This window comes from Ctenocephalides felis, unplaced genomic scaffold, assembly GCF_003426905.1.
Source record: "Ctenocephalides felis isolate EL2017-DRISC unplaced genomic scaffold, ASM342690v1 CF-g0.4_SCAFFOLD_03571, whole genome shotgun sequence".
NCBI classification, from domain to species: Eukaryota; Metazoa; Arthropoda; class Insecta; order Siphonaptera; family Pulicidae; genus Ctenocephalides; species Ctenocephalides felis.
This window is the reverse complement of record NW_020539725.1, coordinates 70,449,982-70,474,411: the sequence shown is the minus strand read 5'-3', so window position 1 is coordinate 70,474,411 and position 24,430 is coordinate 70,449,982. Positions and strand designations below refer to the sequence as shown.

The 24,430-nt window shown below is 26.9% G+C and overlaps 2 protein-coding genes across 2 annotated transcripts in view; one reads left to right on the top strand and one right to left on the bottom strand.

Annotated features, from left to right (window-relative positions):
- Positions 1 to 1,920: 1,920 nt before the first annotated feature.
- On the bottom strand, positions 1,921 to 18,185 carry LOC113386679. The gene is made up of 2 exons (XM_026624444.1): positions 17,981 to 18,185; positions 1,921 to 2,165 (listed from the first exon to the last, which is right to left on the bottom strand). Exons 1-2 carry the CDS (start codon positions 18,183 to 18,185, stop codon positions 1,921 to 1,923), a joined length of 450 nt encoding a protein of 149 aa, XP_026480229.1.
- Positions 18,186 to 20,866: 2,681 nt separating this feature from the next.
- The window catches only part of LOC113385157 (kynurenine 3-monooxygenase-like), an 18,929-nt gene continuing 15,365 nt past the window's right edge, over positions 20,867 to 24,430 (top strand). Inside the window, exons 1-2 of the mRNA XM_026622977.1 lie at positions 20,867 to 20,946; positions 22,736 to 22,805. Coding sequence (XP_026478762.1) covers positions 20,881 to 20,946; positions 22,736 to 22,805 — 136 coding nt within the window. The 5' untranslated portion in view covers positions 20,867 to 20,880. The remainder of the gene's footprint in view (positions 20,947 to 22,735; positions 22,806 to 24,430) is intronic.

Sequence of the window (24,430 nt, the reverse complement as noted above, 5' to 3'; positions counted from 1 at the left end):
TCATACGAGGTGTGTTTCAAAAAGTACCCGGAATTACTAATAATTAAATTTTCGCGGGTCTGAGTGTCTGATTGTCAATTTTTTTTTATGGTGTTGGTATACATGCCCTAAAGTATGATGAAATTTTCAGCTATATTCACTGTTTACTTTTCGTGGTAGTCGCTAAGGTTCGACGTGTTTTTCTGAGCTCGGCGATTTTTACAATGGAAAATTGAAAAGTCAAAGAATTTGTATTAAATTTTGCGTAAAAAATGAAATAAAGTGTTGCAAAGTGCAAAATTCACCAGATATGGCTCCGTGTGACTTTTTCCTATTCCCAAAGTTGAAGAGACCCATGAAAGGAACGGCGGTTTTCCTCGATTGAAGAAAATCGCTGAGAGTGCTCAAGGACATATCAAAAATGAATATCAAGGGTGCTTCGAAAATTGGAAAAAACGCTGGCATAAGTGTATTATATCTGGGGGGACTACTTTGAAGGGGACCACATTAATGTAGACGAATAAATAAATATTTTTTGAAAAAACGAAATTCCGGGTACTTTTTGAACAGACCTCGTATATTAAAAAAATACTACAAAGATAAATAATATTTAGAGCAAAACACAATAATATTGAATTTGTTATTGAGAATACAATTTGCATCCAATTTACTGATTGTGAGTAAACATCTATTTTTGGGATTAAGAATTTCTTTTAATTTTAGATTAAGATTTTGTTATTGTAATATATCGTAACAAAAATATGTCAAAATTTAAAAATCATTTTATAAAGACCATAATGATATTTGTGGTATTGAGGTGGTGTTTACATTGGTCAAGAAAAAATCAATTTTAAGCAATTAATTAGCGCCAGAATCATTATAAATGGCTTTTAAAAGTCATATGCTCGACCGTTTAACAGTTTGATATGAATTTCATATAAATTCAATATAATTTGTAAATGTAGTATTAAGAGGGGAATTTGATAAATCGACCAACATTCATTTCATCTGCATTATCGAATTTGGGAAATAAATGGTATTTACATCGATCAAGAAAATAATCAATTTTAAATAATAAATTAACGCCAAAAACATTACAGAAGTCTTTTAAAAGTCATATCCTCAATCGATATAATAATTTCCAAATACTGTAATGAATTGCCAGTCTTTTTAAAATTTCAGTAAATTTATGAAAAAGGGTCGTAGACTTATGTTAGCATATATACATTTTTGATAAAGTATAATTAAAATTGATTTTTTGTTGATAAATCAGTTGAAATAACAGATAATATATGTTATATCTGAATTCAAATTTGAAGCAGAGTAATATATATTTTAAAATTGTATATACTATCAGTTCTTATAATCATTCTATATTATAATTAAAATTGGAATAAAAATTCAGGGGCCAATTCTCGGATAAAATAGAAATATTATGATAATTCTATGTTCTCTATCTTCGTATGAGTTGGTTAGGTATAAAATCTAACCTACAAAACGCACAACGATCAAATAACCCTTTTTTCGTAAGTACAACTTTCTTATGTCTCCTTGATAACACATACGTAAAGTTAGGTTTTGTGTGGAAAATGTCTGATCGCACAGTAATAACATAGGTTTTTACCAGTTCGTTATTACCAACTCATACGAAGATAGACCCATGACATAGCATTATGGTAACACTTGTATTTTATCCGAGTTTTGGCCTATTTGGTCATACGTTTGAAATGGAATTCAGAATCAGATTTGAGTCGTGGATTAATTGGACTGATTAAATTAATTTGAATGTTATTCTAAATTTGAAGCTTATATTAGGGTTGGGACAAATTGAGTGTTAATTCAAATTCGAATCATAATTTGGCCTTGCATTAAGTTGGCTAATAATTCTAATTGAAACCAAATTTTTCTTTAGTTCATTTGGATGGTGAATCAAATTTCAAGCTAATTGTGGACTTTCGTCAATTGGAGTGATTTTTCAAATTTGTGATAATTTTCCTCCTCACCATCGTAAATGATCGGTTCTTTCTCGCGGAAGTACGTCAGAGCCGGGAAGTTCTTGATGCCGTACTGCTTGGCGAGTCGTTTGTCGTTTATCTTCACGAAGTCAACTCCGAACTTATCAGTGTCGTCGTCGATTTTTTCCAACTCCTCCAGCACCTTGTCGCACGTCACACAACTCCTTGCATCTGAGAAAAAGAAAAAAAAATAATTTGATTGATTTAACCCGTTATTAACTAGAGAGTTAAATTCAGGAGAATCTATGTTGATCTTTCTTTATTTGATAGGACATATTTTGGATTTCTCCAAAGTTTATTAAACTATTTTGATTCGTAAACGAAAAATAATGATAATGTATTTTGTACTTGAAATTTAAATATAATCAACAAGAGTACAAGAGTACATTTTTTAGATGCTAAGGAAACTAATTGGTAATTTGGGCAAGTCATACTACGCAAAAACATACTCAAAATTCTATGATAGAAGAGATTTAATATTAACAGACCAAGAAAACGTGGAAGCAGAAGTTTGGAAAGTAAAATATAAAAAAATGAAATTATATATGATTTTTACACACCAGTAACCTGCCTGAGTCCACCATCATTTCTATATAAATATATAGTTAAAATGAGATAAATACTATTAATGCGTAATACTACACATTGTAGTTGTTAATAGACACTAGATTGATCTCATAGGGGAAAGTCCCGTAACGCCGGACGGCTCAAACACGGACACTCTGTTTAATACGTATTATTTAAGCGAGTATAAATCTTTTCATTTCAAAATACAAGTGAAAGGGGCATGGGGGGCACACAATTACCGGATCACGTGCCAAGCCTCGCCTGTGACGCACACGGTCACGGCGAGAGCAACCATTTTCTGTTTTAGGCGCAAAATCACGGCGTCACCTAAATATCAATGGAAGTAATTCTAGCATATTTATGCATTTACATTTGAGTGGCATGGAAATATAAAAGTTGTACTTGATTGGTATCCGTAAAATGGTAAAATATTATTAAATTTTTTAACCAATTTTAGTAGGTGCCACCAAATTAACGAAAATGTCTGTCCCTTAGCACCGGACACTAAGTCGTCCCTTTGTGCCAGACAGTAAACATATTGATATTTTTTATAAGAATTTACGTAATTTATTCCAATTATTGAATTTTGTTCTGTCTGAGTGCTAACGGTCACAACATACCCCCATTCTTGTTTATCTAGTCAACGAATGAAAATCTTATGATGAATGCTCCAGCTGAGAGCATCGGTAAATAGTGTTTTTTTGCAATATCTAAGAATATTCGTCAAAGACACATGTGCAAACATTCCAAAGTGTGGAGATGGCTACATATGTGATCAATGCAGGTTATTTTGAAATGTCCGGTACTAGGTGCCACTGTTTAAAATCATATTTTTTGTTACCAAAGCTTGATTGATAGTATTAATTACTTTTTAGCAAAGATTGCGGTTTTGTTAAATTAGTTTGATTTCTAACTTTGTTATCTAACAAAAATCATAATTTAATGAACATTTCGTAAAATATTTTCTGATTTATTTGTGAATAACCTTAGGTGTCCGCCCCCTACTTTTCCCTACTTGATACAAAATCGTCAATTGTCTTGTTGTTTGATTGTTTTAGATGATAGTGTTTAGATAGTATTTAGATCGCCAATTAGATTTGCTTTATTATTTCTCCAAATCGAGTCTAAATCGTGAGTCTATTACAATAAAATTTCCCCTTTTTCATTATCATGAGTATCAGAAATGTTTTTCCGATCGGCAATAGTAGTAGTTCGAGTGTCTAATGTCTAGTAGTGTTCGGTCGGCGGCATTGGCGTCCAATTTAGGAGATGCTCGAACTCAGAATAGCATCGGCCGGGCGGGAAATACGAACGCACGCGCTCTATAATATCATCATAATAGAGGTATGTTGTGTATTATATGAGATTACCTATCTTTTATACAAATTGAAAATCATTTGCAAAATGATATATTAAAAAAATCATGAGCTTTGGAAATTATAAACTGATGATGAACTAGTTGAAGGCAAATTGATGGAACTTTCCGTAATGTAATTAAACATTCGAAAAATAGAAATAATCAATATTACTAAAGACTGATGGAAGATTATTAATAACTATTCTAAATGTTTTCAAATACTATGGCACTTATTATTGGTATCTTATAGATTAAACTAAAATTTTCATTTTCGATTCTGTTGCTCTGGAGTAAGTTAATTCATAAGCAAATTAGAATTTGAAACAATTATGACAGCAATTCAAAACAATATTATTCTCAAAAATATAATACATTGTATAAACATTTCTCGCATATCTTAGGTATTGAAAGATTAAAAAAAAAAATTTCTTAACTTCAACTTTTGGTAAAGTTGGAAATAATCAATTTCTCGACAACATAATCGATCAAAATAAATATACATGCTTTCCCATGTACATCAAAATCATCTTCAAATGTTTATTATTTATGTAGATTTAATAATTAGTGGGCCAACTAGAAATGATATGGTAATGCTATGTCACGGGTCTATATTCGTATAAGATGGTAGTAACTAACTGTCAAAAATATATGTATTTTCTGTGCAATCAGTTGTTTCACATTTATTATCTAACCTACAAAACGCACAAACGTCAAATAATTTTATTATGACTGCATCTTTCTGATGTCTCTTTGATAACACGTATGTGAAGTTAGGTTTTATATGTCAAACTCTCGATCGAACAGAGAAATATTTTATCCGAAAATTGGCCCCAGGGTATTTCAAGCTAACTATTTCAAAAACTAATAATTTTCTATCGATCCAAACATATATACATCTTTACAAAAAAAAAACATGCATATACATACAATCTTTCTTAGAAATAAATAATCAGATTTGTCTGGTTTGAAATTTGCTTTTTTGTTTGTCAGATTTGAAATAAATGATCTGCCTGGCTTTTGCAATAATTTGATCCTTGCCAATTTTGTTTTTATTTACCCAAAATTTTATTTACGCTCAGTTTGTAAAACATGTCGTGTCAATTAAAAAAAAATACATTAAGTTCCTCATTATAAAAAAGATACAATTGTGCAAAACACTTCTCCTTGTGCCTTCCAGTTTTATGGATTTATTTTATATTTATTATACTAAACACCTTCACTAAATATTTTGCATTAATAAGTTAAATTTAATTACATTTTTACAAATAGACCTAAGTATGTACTTTTGAGTTTTGGAATGAGGCTTGTATTTTATTTCATTGTTGATATTGTAATGAATATGTAATGTTCTATGGTCAAAAACTAAACGTTATTACTTAGATAACACTCTGAGTTCTTTGGATTTTAATACAAGAGTTCAGATGCTTTTCTCAATTTTTGCCTAATCAAACTCCTTTAAAAACGCTCAATTTAACAAAAGATATTTTTGACAAAAATGTCACAAAAACAACAAATTCTTGGTACTTTGTTTTACAAGTATTTCACTTTTATTTTTATATTATTATTATATTATATTAATATATTATTAATATATTTTATATAATTATTTCTCTTTAGTTGAATTCAAGCTTTCACATAACTTACCCTGTTGCTAAATACTTCATAGCAACAGGGTGAGTACGTAGTTTGTATTGAAATATAATAAATAAGTAAAAAAAAAATTAAAATAATTTAATTGGTTTTTATAAATAAATAAACGGATGTGGAATCATAGAAACAAATTTACTGATAGGAATTAATTTGATTATAGAGTTGATTTTAGCAAGATCTATATTGATTTCAAATTCTTTCAAAGCATATGAAAGTAAATTTAAAAATTTTCAATAAACGACTGTAAGAGCAAAATTTATATAATGATATTAATCCATTAAATTAACATAATGAATATATAATTATAAAACGAGATGGAAACTGCATCGGACCCATATAATGAGTGACAAAATTTAAAAAAAAAATCGTCTTGATGAATAATTTGAAAATACACATAATTCTTCTCATTTATATAAAATCAATTTAAATATGATATATATAATTTTGTTTGAATTTCATTAAAGCAATATATAACATATGATTTCCCGACCTGTTGCTCTTGACATGTGTTATATATTTCTATCATTCAAGATAGAAGTCACATTAGCCGATGGAATGTTGCCAAAACTTTTAAAGTCATTCTGAATCATTCACCAGGATTGGCGGTATTGCTCTTAGATGTATTAAATTTCATTGAAAGTGAAATTTAATTGTTATGCAATTTGTTAGAGCAATAAGACAGAAACAAGCTCTCATTACAGCAAAATAAATTATCATCGTAGTACTTGAGATTAGAACTTTATTTATTTATCTCTATGAATTTTCTACCTATTTCCAGGTAAAAAATATGTTAAAAAATATGTAGTATTTATTCGTAATTATTTGTTATTTTATAAAATTCAATTACATCAATCATTAACCTTCTATAGTGAAAGCTCTCTTAACAATCTCTAAATAAAGATAACTTCAACTTTACTACATTATCTCTTACGATTATCGTTTAGTCTATATTTTATTTAGTTAAATATTTTCCAAGTATAAATTGTTATAGATCTAATTTCAACTTTTACTACATGCTATAATTATTTTACTACCGAAACATGATCTTTTCGAATACCACTGTCGAGAAAACAAATAAAATGTGAACACATCATTATACATTTTCACTTAGAAACGCACAGTTTACTTTGAAATTTATTAGCTGCCTGAAATGCCAAATAAATAGAAATGGGCATTTTACACGAATTTAAATATCAATACATCATTTAAAATATATGTTTACGTCTACAGATATATTTGCTTTCCATGAACCAGAATGTTAGAAATTTTCATATATTCTGGAAAAGGATATTCAAAGTAAAAATAACAAAATGATACTTAACAAAATTGTCAATGGCGAGTTCAGAACAAAATAAAAAATTTGTGTTTCTCTACATTTTGTTTAAATAAACTTAACAATGTAATAAATTTATTATTATATCCAAATGAATATTTCTCATATTGTTCTGCATGTTTGATGCTGCTTTGCAGAATTTTTAATTTCAGTCTGTTTATAAAAATATTTTATATGATTACATTTTTATAGTAGAATGCAATTGTATTTATAGATAGATTTTATTATGCCATATTTGACTTTTTAGTAAAATGCATTTCTAAATCAAATATTTACCTGTGATTTAGTTGGATTGAAAAGTTCAAGGAAAACTAATTTCTTAGAAAGAAGCATAATTGAGGGACTAATATAAGGGATTATTTGATACTTTTTCAAATAGTGTATTAAGGGGGTTGTTCGGTTTTTATTTTTTTTTTTTTTTTGATTTTGAGATTTTTTGATATTATGAAAGCTAAAAACCTTAGAATTATTTAAAAAAAAATCTCGATATCTATTTTTTTGACGAAGTTATAGATATATATATATCTATATGTATGATCCTCTGAAACCGTTTTTTTTCATCGCTATTGTATGCCAGCTGCTCTCTTTTTCATTATGACATCTCATGCACATGTCCTTTTTAATGTGTCAGCATCTTTGAACACCATGGTGTATTTAGTACATTAAATTAAATGGTGTATTTAGTACATTATATTAAAAACTTTAAATACGTTTTTCTCAAATTGATATTTTCAATGCGGTGCCACAAATTAAAAAAAAAAAAACTACAAGTCGGATCGACTTGCATTTTTTTTTAATTTGTTCACCACTGCAATACCTAGTCTCCCTACCTCAAACAACTTGATAACATTACGCAAAAAATTTTTGCGAAGCTTCTTGTTTTAATTTTTGTTATGATTTGTTATTACTAACATTTTTATTTTATTTTTTATATTATTTCAATTATAGTTTCCTTAGTACATCAGCTTTGTATCTTACAGAGTCATTTTGACTCTGATTGTTATAATTAAATAAAAAAAGTTATTACTGAATATACTTGACATTTAAAATATCTAATAATTACTACTTTTTATAGATCGATTCTGGATTTCATCTTGGCACTTTTCAAGCAATTAGTTCTGCATTTAATATTACAACAGTACAAGAAAATCTAGGTTTTCTAAAAATAATTTAAGTGTCGAAGAGAGAATCATATGGTTGTGAAAACTCTATTTATCTAAAGTTACAAAAGAAGGAGTTCGAGATTTTGATGGTAATGACCTATTAAAAGCTCTAATTAAGAAACATATGGTCTGGATTTATTTTATAATTATTGTACAGAAATTGTAAGTCTTGAAATAATAGTGCAACTAGATAAATATAATCAAAAATATTTTATGAGACTATGTTACTTAATTTGAAAGAGTTATATCTGTAAGAAATTATTATTCCTAGTGAAGTTATTATTACTAGAAATATATTTTACATTTGAAAATCCTGATAAAAATTTAAGGTATTGTTAAAATATTATATTCAGCAGAAAAACGGTCATAAGAGTTATAATATTTATTTCCACATTTTATACTGTAGATAAATATCAGTAAACATGATGACTCAAAACTACATAAAAAATTAAGACAGTAACAATTTCCAAAATTTTCCAGGCATAATGAAATTTTGTAATTCTATATACAAAAAGCTCCAATTTATTGAAATCATAAACGATTTTATCATCATAATTTCCAATTATTTAACTTATAGATGTGTTTTCGATTAAAATTATTTTTAAACGCCTAGAAAATTATTTTAATCGCTTAAAATGTAATATGCATTCAAAATAAAAACTTAAAAAAAAGATAATGATTTTGTTATAATTTGTTCTTCGAAATTAAGTTTTTAGGGCCATAATTACTTTCCACATTATATACTGTAGATAAATATAAAAAATGTGAAAAAAGGATAATGTTTTTGTTATAATTTGTTCTTCGAAATTAAGTTTTTAGGGCCATAATTACTTTCCACATTTCATACTGTAGATAAATATAAAAAATGTGAAAATTTCAGTAAGCATGATGACTCAAAACTATATAAAAAATTAAGACAGTAACATTTTCCTGTCAGAACATTTCAGGCTTAATAATTTTTTTTAATTTAGATATCTATTGACAAAAATCTCTAATTTATTAAAAACATAAATGATTTTATTGAGTATCATCATATTTTTTTAATTATATAATTTATAGATGTGTTTTCGATTAAAATTATTTTTAAATAGCAAACGCCTAGAAAATTTATTTCAAATGTAATCACAAAAACTTAATGAAAGAATAATGTTATTGTTATAACTTGTTCTTCAAAATTCAATCATTACAGTCATAATTAAAGTTAATAGCTTATTATAAAAATATTTACAAATATTTATCTCATTTAGATTTTGTTACATCAATATTTGCTCAAAAAGATATCTGTGTTTAATAACTCTAATGTTTATATTTTGCACAGACAAAAGCTAAATATACTTGGCAAATTTTTGTGTGAGCAATTTTGAAAAATCTATTTTGGTAAAAGACAATTAGATGAGTGAAATTGTAAAATCAGCAGAAAAATCTCGTAAAATAGTAAAATGTAATTTTTAGTAATTATTTTTATGTTAGTTCTTTAATTTTAGAAACTAAGCCTACAAACTATAATATAAAACAAAAAATAACAAATTCATAAGTTATAAATAATTTTAAAACTTAATTTTCATTAACCAAAACTATTTTTTATTAATTATGCTTAAGTAAAATTTGCATCGAAATGATTTTATGTAAGTTTTGTTTAAAATTATTATAGCATTTAATATTCTTCTAAATAATTCAAAACCATGTGCTCAAAATATTAAGATATAAAATGTATCATTTATATCCAAAGACTTTGTACAATTATTTCTTATATACAAATACTGATAAAAGCTTTGGCAGTATAAAGTAATATATATATATATATACATATATACATTAATTAAGCTATTAACTCTATCAAAGCAGATATAAATTATCTTCCACGTGTTTCGCACACAATCAAACAGAAATTTTTTAACTGGCAGTTTAAAAAACTTCCATGATTTGTTTGAAAATTAAGTTTGTGATACAAAATCTTCGTGCCAGATTTAATATTAGCAACCATTAATTAATCTGGGCCACTCACCGCTAAAAAGAAGTGTTACGACAGTGAATTTACGCCCAAGAATATATTTCTGGAAGAAATCAAACTTATTTCTGGAACAGAATTGACTTGTTTGTGTTTGAAGATATTTTGAAACGTTTACTGAAATGAATCGATTATATTTAAAATCGATTCAGGGCCAGGAAAATAAGATTGTCTGAAAAGTGCGTAGTAATTTCATTGATATTTTAACACGTTAATCGCCATGTCAGTCATATGTGTCTGACGCTAAAAAGTGCCTAACATATATATCTGACGCGATTTGGTAGATGGAGGAAATAAAATTTAATCATATTTAAACGAATATAAATAAATGGTTTTGATGTAGAGCCATATTAGTCATATGTATGTGACATAAAAAATGGTGTTTTTCCAGAAGTTTTTTGAAATTGTTTTTTGTTGTGATACAGTAAATTTTCTTGTTAATTCTTGACTAAATTATCTAATAAAATTACCATGACCCATATGAAATTTTTCTGATATTATCGTGGCGAATAACGTGTTAACAATGAATTTTAATTCATAATAATGATTTAACGATAGTTTATTTTTTTTTTTATATTTTTGAAACAACATTTAGAATTGACTTTGGTGTTTTATAAACTGTTATGATTAAGTTTTATTTTTAGTACGATATTGTGAAAGGCAACACAAAGTATTTTTTTTAGTTTTAATTAAAATTATGATATTTAACTAACTGTATTCTATATAAAACAAAACAAATTAATTTGTAATAAAAATTTACCAAGTGATTTACGTTGTTTGGATTAAATAATCATGTACATTTATCAGAAAAGATGCAATTGAAGCAAAATCAACACAAAAGTGAATTCAAAATCTATTTTTTTAAACACAACAAATTATCATAATTTGTCAAATAATTTTAGGCAAACTAGATAATGTTTTAAAGCATTTGAATTATTCAAATCGGTGGATCCGTGCTCACAAAATCGTAGAAGGAAAAATGTATCCAAACATACACACACATACATTCATTTTTTAAGGTATACCAAAATGTTCAGAAAGCTTGACAATTAAAGATATGCAAAAAAATTATTTTAGATTTTTTTCCGATTGCTATAACTTACCCTACGAAAAGTAATTAACTAATACGAGAAATAACTATTATAAATTATCAATAATAGTATATTAATTATAGATTATTAATATAAATAAATATATTTTTGATATATATTGAATAGCAATCAGAAATGATTTTGGTGTTCTATAAGCTGACGGGATTAAGTTATTTCCTAATTATTTATTTTTAATTATGTTTATATTTGTTTGACAAATTTAAACTGCATTTTATGTAAATATTTTTTTAAATTTTGTAATAAAAATATATTCAGTTGAAGAAATGAAAAGCATCAAAAGTTTATGATAAAATTCACCAGAAAATTATATTAATAATAATAAAGTTATTATTAAAGTTCTAAAATCCTCAAGTGATCCTATAGTAATTTAAAATCAATCTTTATTCTCAAGACCAAACATAACGTACCTATTGGATTGGTAGATATTATAGTCTTATATATCATACAAAAATATTATGGCCTAATGACAACTCAAAAAATCACTATCATTTTTTTGTTTTTTTTTCAAAATTAGACCTTTCATCTACGATTGCTCTTTTAAATTTCTGAACCGATTTCAGAAATTTAAAAGCCATTCGATGTATGTCGGTGAGGACTATCGTTTGTCAGTTTTGTGCGACGATCTGCCGAGCGGTTTATTTTGTAATTTGGAAAAAAGTGTTAAACTTTTCGTCCAAATTTAAGTTTATAAAATCAAATACTGTTCAAAAGATATTAGTTGGAAATGATACTGATTAGTTTTGGGTGAAAATCTACCGAATCGTTTTCTTATAAGTAACTGTTAAAAAAAAGTTTAAGCCGATTTTTATAGAATTTTTTTTGGCGATATATATCATGGTCTTATAGAACTTACTAAAATATTACGACCTTATATATGTATATATTTCAATTTTTGTTATCGATGAGCAGTCTAACTAATATCAGTTTAGTTTTAGTTGGCACGACTCAATGAACATGGTTCGGAGTAGGACAGGTTCGTAAACCACTCTGCCGAAATTCGTAATCCTTTAAATTTCTTGCGGTAGCCACCGAGAATAGACCGGCGATAAAATTCTTTATTAACGCGATACAAACTCAGAAACCAAAATTAAGTCAGCCAAAAACTATTTGAAATCACCGAAATTACAATACATTTGCAGAAATATTAAGAAATAGCTACATATTTACTATAGATATTCGTACTAAATAACTGATTTTTGTTTCTATGATTAATTGTGAGGCATTGAAATTCGAAAATCATTCTGAGTTTTATCTTCAGTTAAAGTTGTGCATTCTGAAAGAATATTTGATACGCAAAACACCATGATAACAATGAAGAATTAAGTTAAGAAAATGGAAAATATATTAATTATATTAAATAAATAATTTTTCATATGAATGTACTACTCCTTTTGAATCAATAATCAAAATAAATATATCACGTACAATTTATTATGATAATTATACAAAACAAAACATATGCTCAAAAACATTTTTTGAGCATATGTAGGTTTAAAGATTGTATTAGTTAGAGAGCGAAAATGAAGTGTTAAATATTATTATATATTATTATTTTAAGTGCACTATTATCAAAAAACAGAAAAAACTATCAAATGCAATATTTAGTTGCAAAGTCATGTGTGCATTTTCCTTATTTTGACGTCATACAATATAATTTATTGTAGATTGTAAAATCATTATTATTATAATTATGTGAGTTTAGTTTTCGATCACAATGCAATTTGCATACATTGTTGCAAATGTAAGTGGAATTAGATAAATTTATTGTTTTATCACCTGTTATTTTGACGTTTATTAATAAATTAAACTGAAAATTTTAATTATAATTAAGAAGATACTTGTCTTGTGATTTGTAAATATATAATGGAAGTACGAACACCTAACTTTTTCAATAAAATGAAACAGATTTACCAGTACTGGCATATGTTCATTGATTTCAATAAAAATAATTATAATTATCAAAAAATAGGTCCACAAAAACACAATAAAATTACCTAGAAAATTCTTATTACATATGAATTGATGACAGCAAGACTGCGCCAATGACGCTCAACATCTGACCAAATTGTGCTTATGGGTTTCTTCTTGTTACAATGTCGCGGAAATGTTACTAGAACTAGTCAATTTTTAAATACTTGTGTAATTTTGACCATTTATAAAATTTTATCAATCAATATTTTACTTATGTTTTTTCTCAAACTTTGATGGAATCATTTATACGAGTGGATTGAAAGTAATAGAATATATTTTGGTTACCCGACTCTCGTTCTATTCTATTTAGGCGACCTCTTAGGCTAGAGCTTGCTTGAATCAACAGTAAAAATTATAAAATTAGAAGTGTCGGGCTAAGACGACGTTTTGCAACATCTACATCGCCTCGAGAGCGTATCAAGTGAACCGAATGCTGAATGCTGAATGCCGAATGCCGAATGCCATCATCGGAAAATGCTCAGACAAATGATTGCTCAATCGGGGACGAGCAGGGCTGGGAAAATTCAAATATCAAATGGAAATTTATTCGAATTAGACCTATTGTAGTATAAACATGTTCTCCTCTGATACATTTAAAAAGTAATAATTTGTAAAGTCAAAGTAAAGTAAAAAGTAAAGTGACATCAAGAATGTTAATAGATGAGTAACTACATTCTTTTAAGTACTGTCGTCTACTTTTTTTATTGGCTTTTGATTTACATTATTTGTCTAGGTGTCATTCGTACAATTGCTTAAATCTACTGTCGCTTAATTGTTTTATATCCTAAGATACTTTATGGTGAAAAGACAATTTTGTCTGAAACAAGTATAAATTGTAGTAAATAAAAAGATTTTTTAAATTTTTACTAACTTGAATCCATAGAAATTATCATTTAACTATTTATAACATTTTTCTGTGTTAGAATCTCTGAATTTATTACAAATCATTGTTTAACCAAGAGGCATATCTGTCAAATTGAAATATTAGTTAGAAAATTATTAATTGTCCTCATGTTTAATTATTACAATTTAATTTAATTATTACAAATTGAATATTGAAATTAAACTTTGAATCCAAATTTCACTCTCAAATAATTTTTAAATTTAATTATTGGTTTTTTAGTTCATCAATGTTTAAGGCGATTGATTAATATTATCTTTACTCGTCTTTTGAGAAGCATTATACTTTTGTATGAAAAATTTTCGATGATTTTTAATTTACTTATTATTGTTTATTTACAGTATTTGTGATTACGCTCTTGAATTAATTCTATGCTAAATTTTAATATTTATTTTCGATCCATTATATTTCAAGTTTATATTCAAACTATTGAAACTTGAACTTTCTTAACTAATTCTCATATTTGCCTTTTAGCTGAAAAGTTTGTTTATTCACAAGTATTTTATACAACCTCCATGTAATTTTGTAAAATTTTTAGTTTCAAACTATGTGTAATAAGAAATTAAAAAAATAAGAAAAGTAGAATATTTATGGATAGCTTTATGAAAAAATATAAGATAAGATCAGTAAAATGTTCATCGTAATGTAGATTTTTAATATATTATTACATTCCTAATGAAGGATAATCAATAATAATTTTAGTTCTGAATTTTTATTATTTCAGGAGTAAAATATTATGATGATTTAAATTTTTGGAAGGTGGTGCATACTACTTTTCAAAATGAGCAAAAGATGATATTGATAGCAACACTTATGAAAATAATTATTTACCAATACTTGAAATAAAATTAAGAAATATTTTGTAGGCAAGGGGCAATATTGGTAAGCAAAAAACGTTCTTTATTTATAAATTATCTTTTCAGTTCTAATTACAAATATATGTTTTAGCCAAGTTATGGCAACGTACCTAAATTTCTTATGTCGTATTAAAAAATTAAAAGAAAAATTGATGGTATGTACAGTATTTGCATTATAATAATATTACAGAAAAATAATCAACAATGACGGGTTATTCAGTTCTAATTGATCATAATGCATGCTCTTAATTGACAAAAAAATAATTCATTTTTCATTTCAAAATATCATAAAAATGACAGCTCGATAATAAGGCTGATACAAAAATATCAAGAAAAATATTGTGCTTGAAAATTTAATAACAATATTCATTTAAGATATAAGTCATAAATAATCCTTTTTTCAAAATTTTCTAATTCATATATGGGATACACAGATTTTTTAATTTTTCACGAAACGTTTCGATATATAATTTTATGCCATCATCAGGGTTAATTAAATTATATCTAGCTGTGGTTTACCAATTTTGTGCAAATTTAAATAGTAAGTAAATAGTAAATATCAAAATATATATATGATGAAACTGGCTCAAATGAAAACGATAATTAAGATAGTCAAATAAAAATTATTATTAAAAACTAAAAAGTAATTTTATTTTCATTATCAACTATAGTAATTGTACTACACATTTTGAAAAAATCTGTTTGCTTTGAGAAAAATATAACTTTTGCGACTTAACTGACGTTGTTACTAGTAAAATAAGCTATAGTCCCAAAATTGATAATTAATTAATACACAATCACTCACAGTTTTAGTGTCACGTGATACTGCCAATTATAAACACTACATTTATTTTTATTTATGTTTTTTTTTTAATTTGTCTCTAATTTTATGATACCCACTGTTGATGGCGTAAAATATGTCAAAACATGGAAAAAAATATGTTCTCTAAAATTTTTACTTTTTATATGTGGTGCTATGTCATCAAATATATACACAGATATATATATATATATATATATATATATATATATATATCAAGTATGTTTCATAAGAAAGTGACTTACATTCTCCTCCTGTTAGATCGAATTTCAAAAAAACAAACTGATTTTGTGAAATTTTTCAAACCTAAGAATAACCCAAGGCTTCTAGCTCGTCCTGTATCCACAACAATAGACACAAATACTTCTAATACTGGTTGGTAAGACACACAAAATTAAATATATATAACTTTTTGCTATATACTATCATGATAGTATATAACAGCTCGAGTTGAATATTTGGCGAACACATTTAGTAGAGACACTTGAGAAAACTTACAAGCCTTCTGCTGAATGTTATGTAAGGTGGGCTTTTTGGACTATTTTTAAATTAAATTCAGATCGCACTACATTGAATGTGGTGGCCTTTAGTTCAGCACTTTATTTATAAAATTAGCCATGAAATAAAGTAAAGTTTATAGCACAAAACGCGATTGATGTCGAAAATTTAAGTAGGTTAACTGGATTTATCGAGGTGGATCGGGGCGCCATTTTAGATTGCAAATTTCCTCAAAAGTGATTAAATTAAATATTTATATTTATATTTTATTTATATATTAAATTATTATATGTTTATCGCGATATATTTTAATATAACTGGGATAACTGAGTTTATCAAACAAAACCAGGACATTTTTTTATCATGATTGCTATAAAGTGAAACTTTCATCAGAATTGGTGTGGATTTTCTATGAAAATGTTACATTTTTTGGCAGAATTTGTAAAATTTGAAAAACAGCTGATGATTATGTAATACTTAAGAAAAACTCCTGAATCGATATCATAATTTAACTCAAGAAAGTAAAAAAATCTTCAAGTACTTGTTAATAATATCACGATAAAATAATCAACTAAAAATAAGTAGTTTTTGCTAGTTTTATCATAATACGAATTATGTAAAAAAAAAATTTACTCTAAATTTCTTTGAAATTGAATACAAGATGCACTTAAATTTAATTTTAAAAAAATTGAGAAGATTGGGAGATATTTTTATTTCGGAGCAAATTAATGAAACAAAAAACAAAACAATAAAGCGAGAGATACACTACATCAAAAACTTGTTTAAAAGAAATGTTACATTTGAATTATTATTTTTAGAAAATTGCTCAAAGATGGTAATATTTATCTGGCTATTTTAAAAAATTGAGAAATGATGGTAATATTTCTTTACTTTGAAGCAAACTAATATAATTTTTCAAAAAAATTAGAACCAAGAAATGCAATGGGAGTTACCAAATGGTTTATCGTAAAATTATGATTTTTTTCATATATCGACAAATTAGAAGCAAACTAAAATAATAATAGTAAAAATTAAAAAGTGTTTGCTTTATCTTATGAAGTAAATTGTGTAACAAGTTAATTTAACTAAAAATTTGTCTTAAATATCATAAGATTTTTTTTTTAATGTGAAGAGCTGGTGAACTATCTTTATTTTAAAGCACAAAATGCTAAATAATGAAGCTCAATAAAATTTAAACTCAAACTACTTAAAACTTCACTAAAAGAATCATGATAAGAATCACAGAATGAATTGTACCAGAATCTTGAAAAATGGCCTGTCATTTTTTTTTGAAATTCGGTTTAAAATTGCGGTAGATTATACGTCGTGCAAAAATATCCATCTATTATCTACTTAATACTTTTTGAAATTTTGGAATCAGATATATATCCAGTAAGTCGTTACCAAAATCACGAAAAATCGCTCATCGTCCAAAAAGATCGATTTATCATCTATTTTATATTTTTTTAAAAATTGGAATCAGATTTAAGAACGATTGCATAAGATAATGATAAATCGTGGAGTTATGACTATTCTCATATATTGGCAAAATGAAAAAAAAATCCAATTGGGTTAATGAATCATCGAACAAGAATATTTCAAGGCATCAAGGTCAGGGCTTGTAGACAACGCAGACACATTTGCTTTGTACACTTGTCACTAGAAAATCACTTATACACAAAATTGCAACAACAAAGTCAACTTTATCTCATCAATTCAGAATAAATTTCATATTCCTTCTGCACTCACACCAAAACACAGCTACAAAATCCTTGTCGTTCAGCAGCCTCTCCAGTTGCTTCGAGGTGACCTCCTCAATAACCGGTTCCTTGGCTCCAGCCTTGACATCATCCCCTTTCCCTGAGCTACTGCTGCTCTTTTTGGCATCGATCTGGCCCGCGGTGAACATTGTCACCAGCAACAGCAGCCAGACCAGGCCGCGTCTGGTCCACATCGCCTTGGAGTTGGTAAGAGGGACAAAGGGTAAGAGATTATTAACGACGATATGTAACCAGGCCAGATCAGGAGACGTTTTTCCCACTTCACCGCCTTGACTTTCCCTTTACCGTCCCTTTTCCTGGTTCGTCAGTTACGCGCACGGCGGCCGCGTTTCTACTACTGAGATTCGCTCATCCAAAAGAGAGCGGCTGATCCATATTGGGGACACGTGTGTCTGAAGGAAGGTTGACTCAGGATGATTCTATTCCTGGACGGCCGGCAGACCGACGGATCGCGACGGGAGGAGATGAGGGGCAAGGGGAGTGGGGGAGCGGGTATGTAGTAGTATTGGGAGTTGGTACATGTGGCAGAAATGATTCCTGATTTTGAAACAATATTGGTTTAATAGTCTGCCGTTTGATTATTTAGTTGGGAAATGTTATTGATGGTGTTTATAAAAAAAATAATTACCCAATGCTAACTTATAAATATTATAGGCACTTGGTTTACGAAACAAGTCAATTTGGGCAAAATTCAAACTTTGAAATGAAATGCTTAAAAAACCATAGCCCTAATCTTAACTAAGTGTTGTAAATTTATAATTTTAATTACAACAAGTAGTGCATGGTATCGTGCATCGTTGTAAACTTTTTGTACTGTAATGTAAAGTTTTTAAAAACTTTAGAATTCAATAAAATTAAAAAAAAAAATTAACTTTTTTCATCATCCTGCAATTTTTGTATATTTTAATTTTTTTTGACAACTTTAAATTTTTTAGATACGAAATATTGCCGCTTCGCAGCCTAGTCTCTAACTTATTAAACATAACTTATTGAATTTTCTATAAAGTATTTGATAATTTGATATCCATATGTCTACTCGTCATTTTTGACCGCCAAATGGCATTTTTCTAACTTTTTTTTGAATTTTCAAAACCACTGGACCTGTTGCCATTCCCATTCTTTTTTTATTAATTTGTCATTCTTTTAATACAAGTGTTTGGTGAATCATTCAAATCTAATGCTCCTTTCTCTCAAAAACTGAGTTGCCGTTTTTAGCACTTTTTGCCCAGTATCTACGAAATGACTGAATTTGCCTTGGCCAGAAACTAATCATGACGTCTCCTCATTAAAAGGAATCGATCGTTTTTTGAATCATTCAAATCGGTTGATCCGTGTTCTCGATATGGTCGACGAAAAATTGTATCCGCACAAACACACACACACACACAAATACATGAAATGTATACCTTGAAATTTAATAAATAGAAAATATAATAATTGAAAATATTGACAAATATAACCAAGTGTACACAAAAAATTACAAAAAATAATATAAGTATAAGAAAAATTGGTACCATGACATACCTTAAATTTATAACCTTTTTTCGGATGTTTCCTGTTAATTTAGAGTTCTTTTCTCAAAAAATATATGTTTCGATTTCTATATATTCGATTAAAAAATATATTTCGATCTCTTTTACGAAAAAAACATATTTCTTAATAAGAATTAAATTATTATCAGGATATTAACGTACAAAATTATATAAATATAAGTAAAATTTACAACAATATAAACGATATTGTATTTATACTATTCTCAATGAATTTGTATGAGTGTGCTCATGAATATCTATAAATTTTGTTATTATTGCTATCATAATAAACGTATACGTAAAACTGATATTTGCATGAAAAATACATGATTGAGGTTATTTTGACACAAAATATACCAATTTCAAGAACTACAACAACTGGTTCACTTATAATAAATCATTAATGTTAAAATATGTATATTTTGGGTAAGAATAGTATAGAAAGGTTATGGTGATGCTTTGTTACGGGTCTATATTCGTATAAATTTGTAGTAACAAACTGTCAAAAAAATTTTAGGCGTTATACACATAGACACTAACCTACAAAACACACAAACGTTAATAACAATCTTATCACAAGTGCAACATTTTGATCTATAAAACATACGTAAAATGTGTAGAACGCCTAATAGTACAGCAACTACAAAGCTTTTGAACAGTTTGTTACTAACAATTCACATGAAGATAGACCCATAATTTAACAATACGATTAAATTTCTACTTTATTCGAAAATTGGCTTTTTGTATTATCAAAATAAACAGTTGAAAATTGTATCGAAGAGACGTATACATATCGAGAAGTTGATGAAAACTGTTTCAGGACAAAATTTCAGCCTTTCACAATTCACAACCAATTTTAAAAATAATTCAGATTCAAATTAGTTCATCATAATAAAATACTTCAAAACAAAACTGTTTTCTATTATCATTCAATTAAATTTTCATTCAATTTTCTGCTATCTAATCAAGTTGATCTTCGAAGCTTTCTCGCACAATTTCTATTACCAATTCACCTGAATTATTTCAAGTACGGAATTTTCCTTCATTAACAAACCGAATCTTATATATGGCTAGAATTATAAAAAAGTCCATATCACTTTAGTCAGTTTCAAGCACTGATTACAATCCGCAGTTTTTGTGACAATTATCAGTGCAAATTCTGACATATGTAAATTGTAATTTGCCATTATCACGAAAGCCTTCGGTCGGGGTAGACGTAATAATAACGTAATATTTGTTAACATATTCTTTTAAATAATATTGTTTATAGTTGTATCTGTGATAATAAATAATAGAAATATAAAAAAAATTAGAAGTTGTTTAAAAATAGTTTAAAATGGGTGTAGTTAGTACTCAAAATAAAAGTAAACCCAAAAGTGTGGCTATCGTTGGAGGAGGTTTGGTTAGTAATTTTAAAAAAAAAATCTACTTAACAGAACAAATGTGCTTTACTCTGTTTTAGTGTTTTTCGCACTCAAGAGAGGGTTTACTGTGCCCAAATTCATTACTCTTTTTTAAAGAACTAATTCTCTAATTATAATACATGTACTTTAAACGTTTAATTTTTTCTTTATTATTTTTATGAAAACTTTTGTGAAAACGTTTGTGATTTTGTTGGAAATATATTTTATACGTGTACATTTTGTTCCCATCATTTCATATATTCAAATTGATCAGGTTTATCATTTCTCAAACCTAGGGGTTCATTTACGTGCTACAGTTAGTGGCGCCCCTATGGAGAGCGCAAAGAATTAAAATTGAAGTAATGATGAATCGGCAGTGTTTGTGATCTATTTTATAATTCTTTTATAGTCAAGAGATTCAGATTGACTTAAAATGTCAATAAGACATAAAATTAGCAAATCGGAATTTCTGGTGAAAACCAATTTCTGTCAGGGATTATTTTAGATTAGATGTTCATTTACATGCAAAGAATTAAAATTGAATTAATGATAATACAGTCGTTGTTTGCAATCTATTTTATAATTCTTTTACAGTCAAGCGATTCAGATTGACTTGAAATGTCAATAAGACATAAAATTAGCAAATCGGAATTTCTGGTGAAAACCAATTTCTGTCAGAGATTATTTTATTTATTCTATTAGTTTTCTGAGTAAAGCTAATGACATATTTTTTATGCAAATTTTGGTTTTACGTGTGTATTTTATTTTTATGATAGCAAATAATAACATAAATTATTTTTTCAAGATTACATGTGAATACTATGAGCTTGGTGTTAAGTATAAATTTAAAAAAGAAATATAAAAAATAACAAAAAAGTTGTATGAAAATTTTAAGGGTTAGTTTTAATTCCCGTCTAGGACATCCTGATATCAAGCAGTAGTAAAGCCGGTTTTGACTTGAAAATATAGATCTGATTCTAATCAGGAAAATTCAAAACTTTGATCATATTTGAATACTATTCAAAGCAAATAAAAAATAATTTAAAATTAATAACTTGTTGAAACCCTAAAAATTCATTAATTTTTTCTACCATGTTATCAGAATGACCAGAAATAAATTTGTAATATATAGAAACCGTTTTAAGAAAATTGTGTTATTATATAATGAATTAATATAAAATTAGATAATAATTAAATAAAAAATAATTAGATAATAAATTATGAAATACAATTAAAATACAAAAATATCATTCATATATACTAATGGTATAATCAAAAAAATCTTGGGCTCGATTATATATGTTTAATATTATGCTATTTTTATTTATGCACTGATTTGTTTATTAAATATCCTCACAAATATTTCGAATTTTTACATTCTTAATTTCTTATAAATTATTATTTTTAAATTAATCATAATACGAGATGCTTTAACAATCTTCCTCAAGATTTCCATCAATATTGATTGAAAAATTATTGCAATATCGGTTTAGCTATTTACGAGAAGAAGTGACCCAAGTATCATCAATAAGGATAAAATATTTTTTGTAAATATTTTATCCTTATTAATCAATTTATAAGATCAATCAGAATATAACAGTTCTATATGCTGTTAAAAGGACATTTCTCTTCAACAATGTCGTTTTTTACAAAACAAGCCAATATTTGGTCTATAAATCTATTTTTATAATATTTGCAATAGTTTAATTAAATTTAGTAAATTTTCAAACCGTATTATTATGAAGCAAGTCATAAAAGTATTAATAACATTTTTTTTGAATTTTTCAGGTAGGTTCTCTGGCAGCATGTTTTTTGGGAAGAAGAGGATTTGAAGTGCACTTATTCGAATATAGAGAAGGTACGATCAAAAACATCCGTTTTTGATAATGATAAGTAAATCAATGTACTTATTTTTAGCATAAGTGTTTTATTTTGTTCGATGAGTAATTTCCTTTTTAATGAGCTCATTTTTCTTGAGAAATAAAAACATACTTGGAGATAAATCTTTCAAACACTTACTGCAAAAAACCATTCGGTAGAAATAATTGACATACACATTTCTAATATAAATTAAAACGTTTGGTAGAAATAATTAAGATATGAATTTCCAATATAAATTAAAAAGTAATTATTTACTATTTAATAAAATCATACAATAGAATAACCTAAAGATAATTCACGATTCGCGTGTTTAGATAATATGAAACATTTAGTTTTGATGGATGAATTATTTGTAAATGTATGTTTCATAGTGCATTCAATCAAACGATGAATCAATGATAAATCAGTATTGATATCGGTTTTTATTTGAAAAAAAAAACGATGTAAATATGACTTCAAGCGATACAAGCCTTTGGGGGCATTGCTGCAACGAATAAATGCATATAGAATGTCAAATGGTTGTTGAATTTTCGGTTCAAACATTTTCTTAAGAAAAATTTGATGACTAGTAATCAATAGCACACATATATAATTAATTTAATTTTAAGGTCAATTTTATACGCAGATGCTTTTTTAATCTTGACCCCAACTAATTTATAATAAATTTAAATTTTTGGCAAATCATAAAAAAAATCAAGATTCAATCAAGTTTCAATAGTATCTTATTTTCAATAGTTAATCGTGATACAAGCATCATTATTCAAAATTATTTGAAATTCTTGTACAAAATCTTAAAAAAATGTATACGGGAAGTGATTTGCAAAAATATTAATTTATCTCACAGCACGAAATGTTAAAATCTACAAAATCATAAAACGTGACTACTTAATCATTCGTAGATGTATTAAAGAAATTATTCAACAGCTCTAGATTATGTAACAAAAATACAAAAAAACGTCAATGTTGACATTGAAACTAATTAACGATTACAGTACTAATCAAGTAATTTATTTGATTTATACAAAAAATTGATATTTGCTAGTTTTGTTCTGAAACTAAAAATTTCCCAATTAATTGAAAAAATATTAATACAACACTTAAACATATATAGCATTTTATCTCTCTTAATAGGAATTGAAAAATACTAGGACAATTTATATAGCTGAAATTTGATTTTTGTAAGAGACATGTTTTGTGTATAATAAAAATTTAAGCACAAATCGAAAGCCCGAATAGATTAATTTTCATTAAAATAAAACTACACAAATCAAAAGCAAATGAATTTATATGTCAATTAACCAATAAAAAAGTTTTGTATATCCTTAACACTTCTTTCTTCTATTGTCACTATTTATTACCTCAGTAATAAGAATTTTCAATTAACAATAGCAGAAAATGCAAGAGTTCAAATTAATTTTGACGTCAAAATTAAATAAACAAAAAAATCAAAAAGGTTCAATGTCAAATTTCCATTTTTATTAAAATATTACTAGACAAATCAAAATCAAATGAGTTCATCAAAAATCGGTCAATTTACCAATAAAAACATTCTTGTATATCCTTAACATTTCTTTCTTCTATTGTCACTATTATTACCCCAGG

What these genes read in the sequence shown, in the direction of transcription:
- LOC113386679 (XM_026624444.1), bottom strand. Translation starts at nt 18,185, where the DNA reads ATGTGGACCAGACGCGGCCTGGTCTGGCTGCTGTTGCTGGTGACAATG. An exon ending in TTTTGTAGCTGTGTTTTGGT is followed by an intron (nt 2,166 to 17,980) that starts GTGAGTGCAGAA and finishes TCTTTTTCTCAG; the next exon opens with ATGCAAGGAGTTGTGTGACG.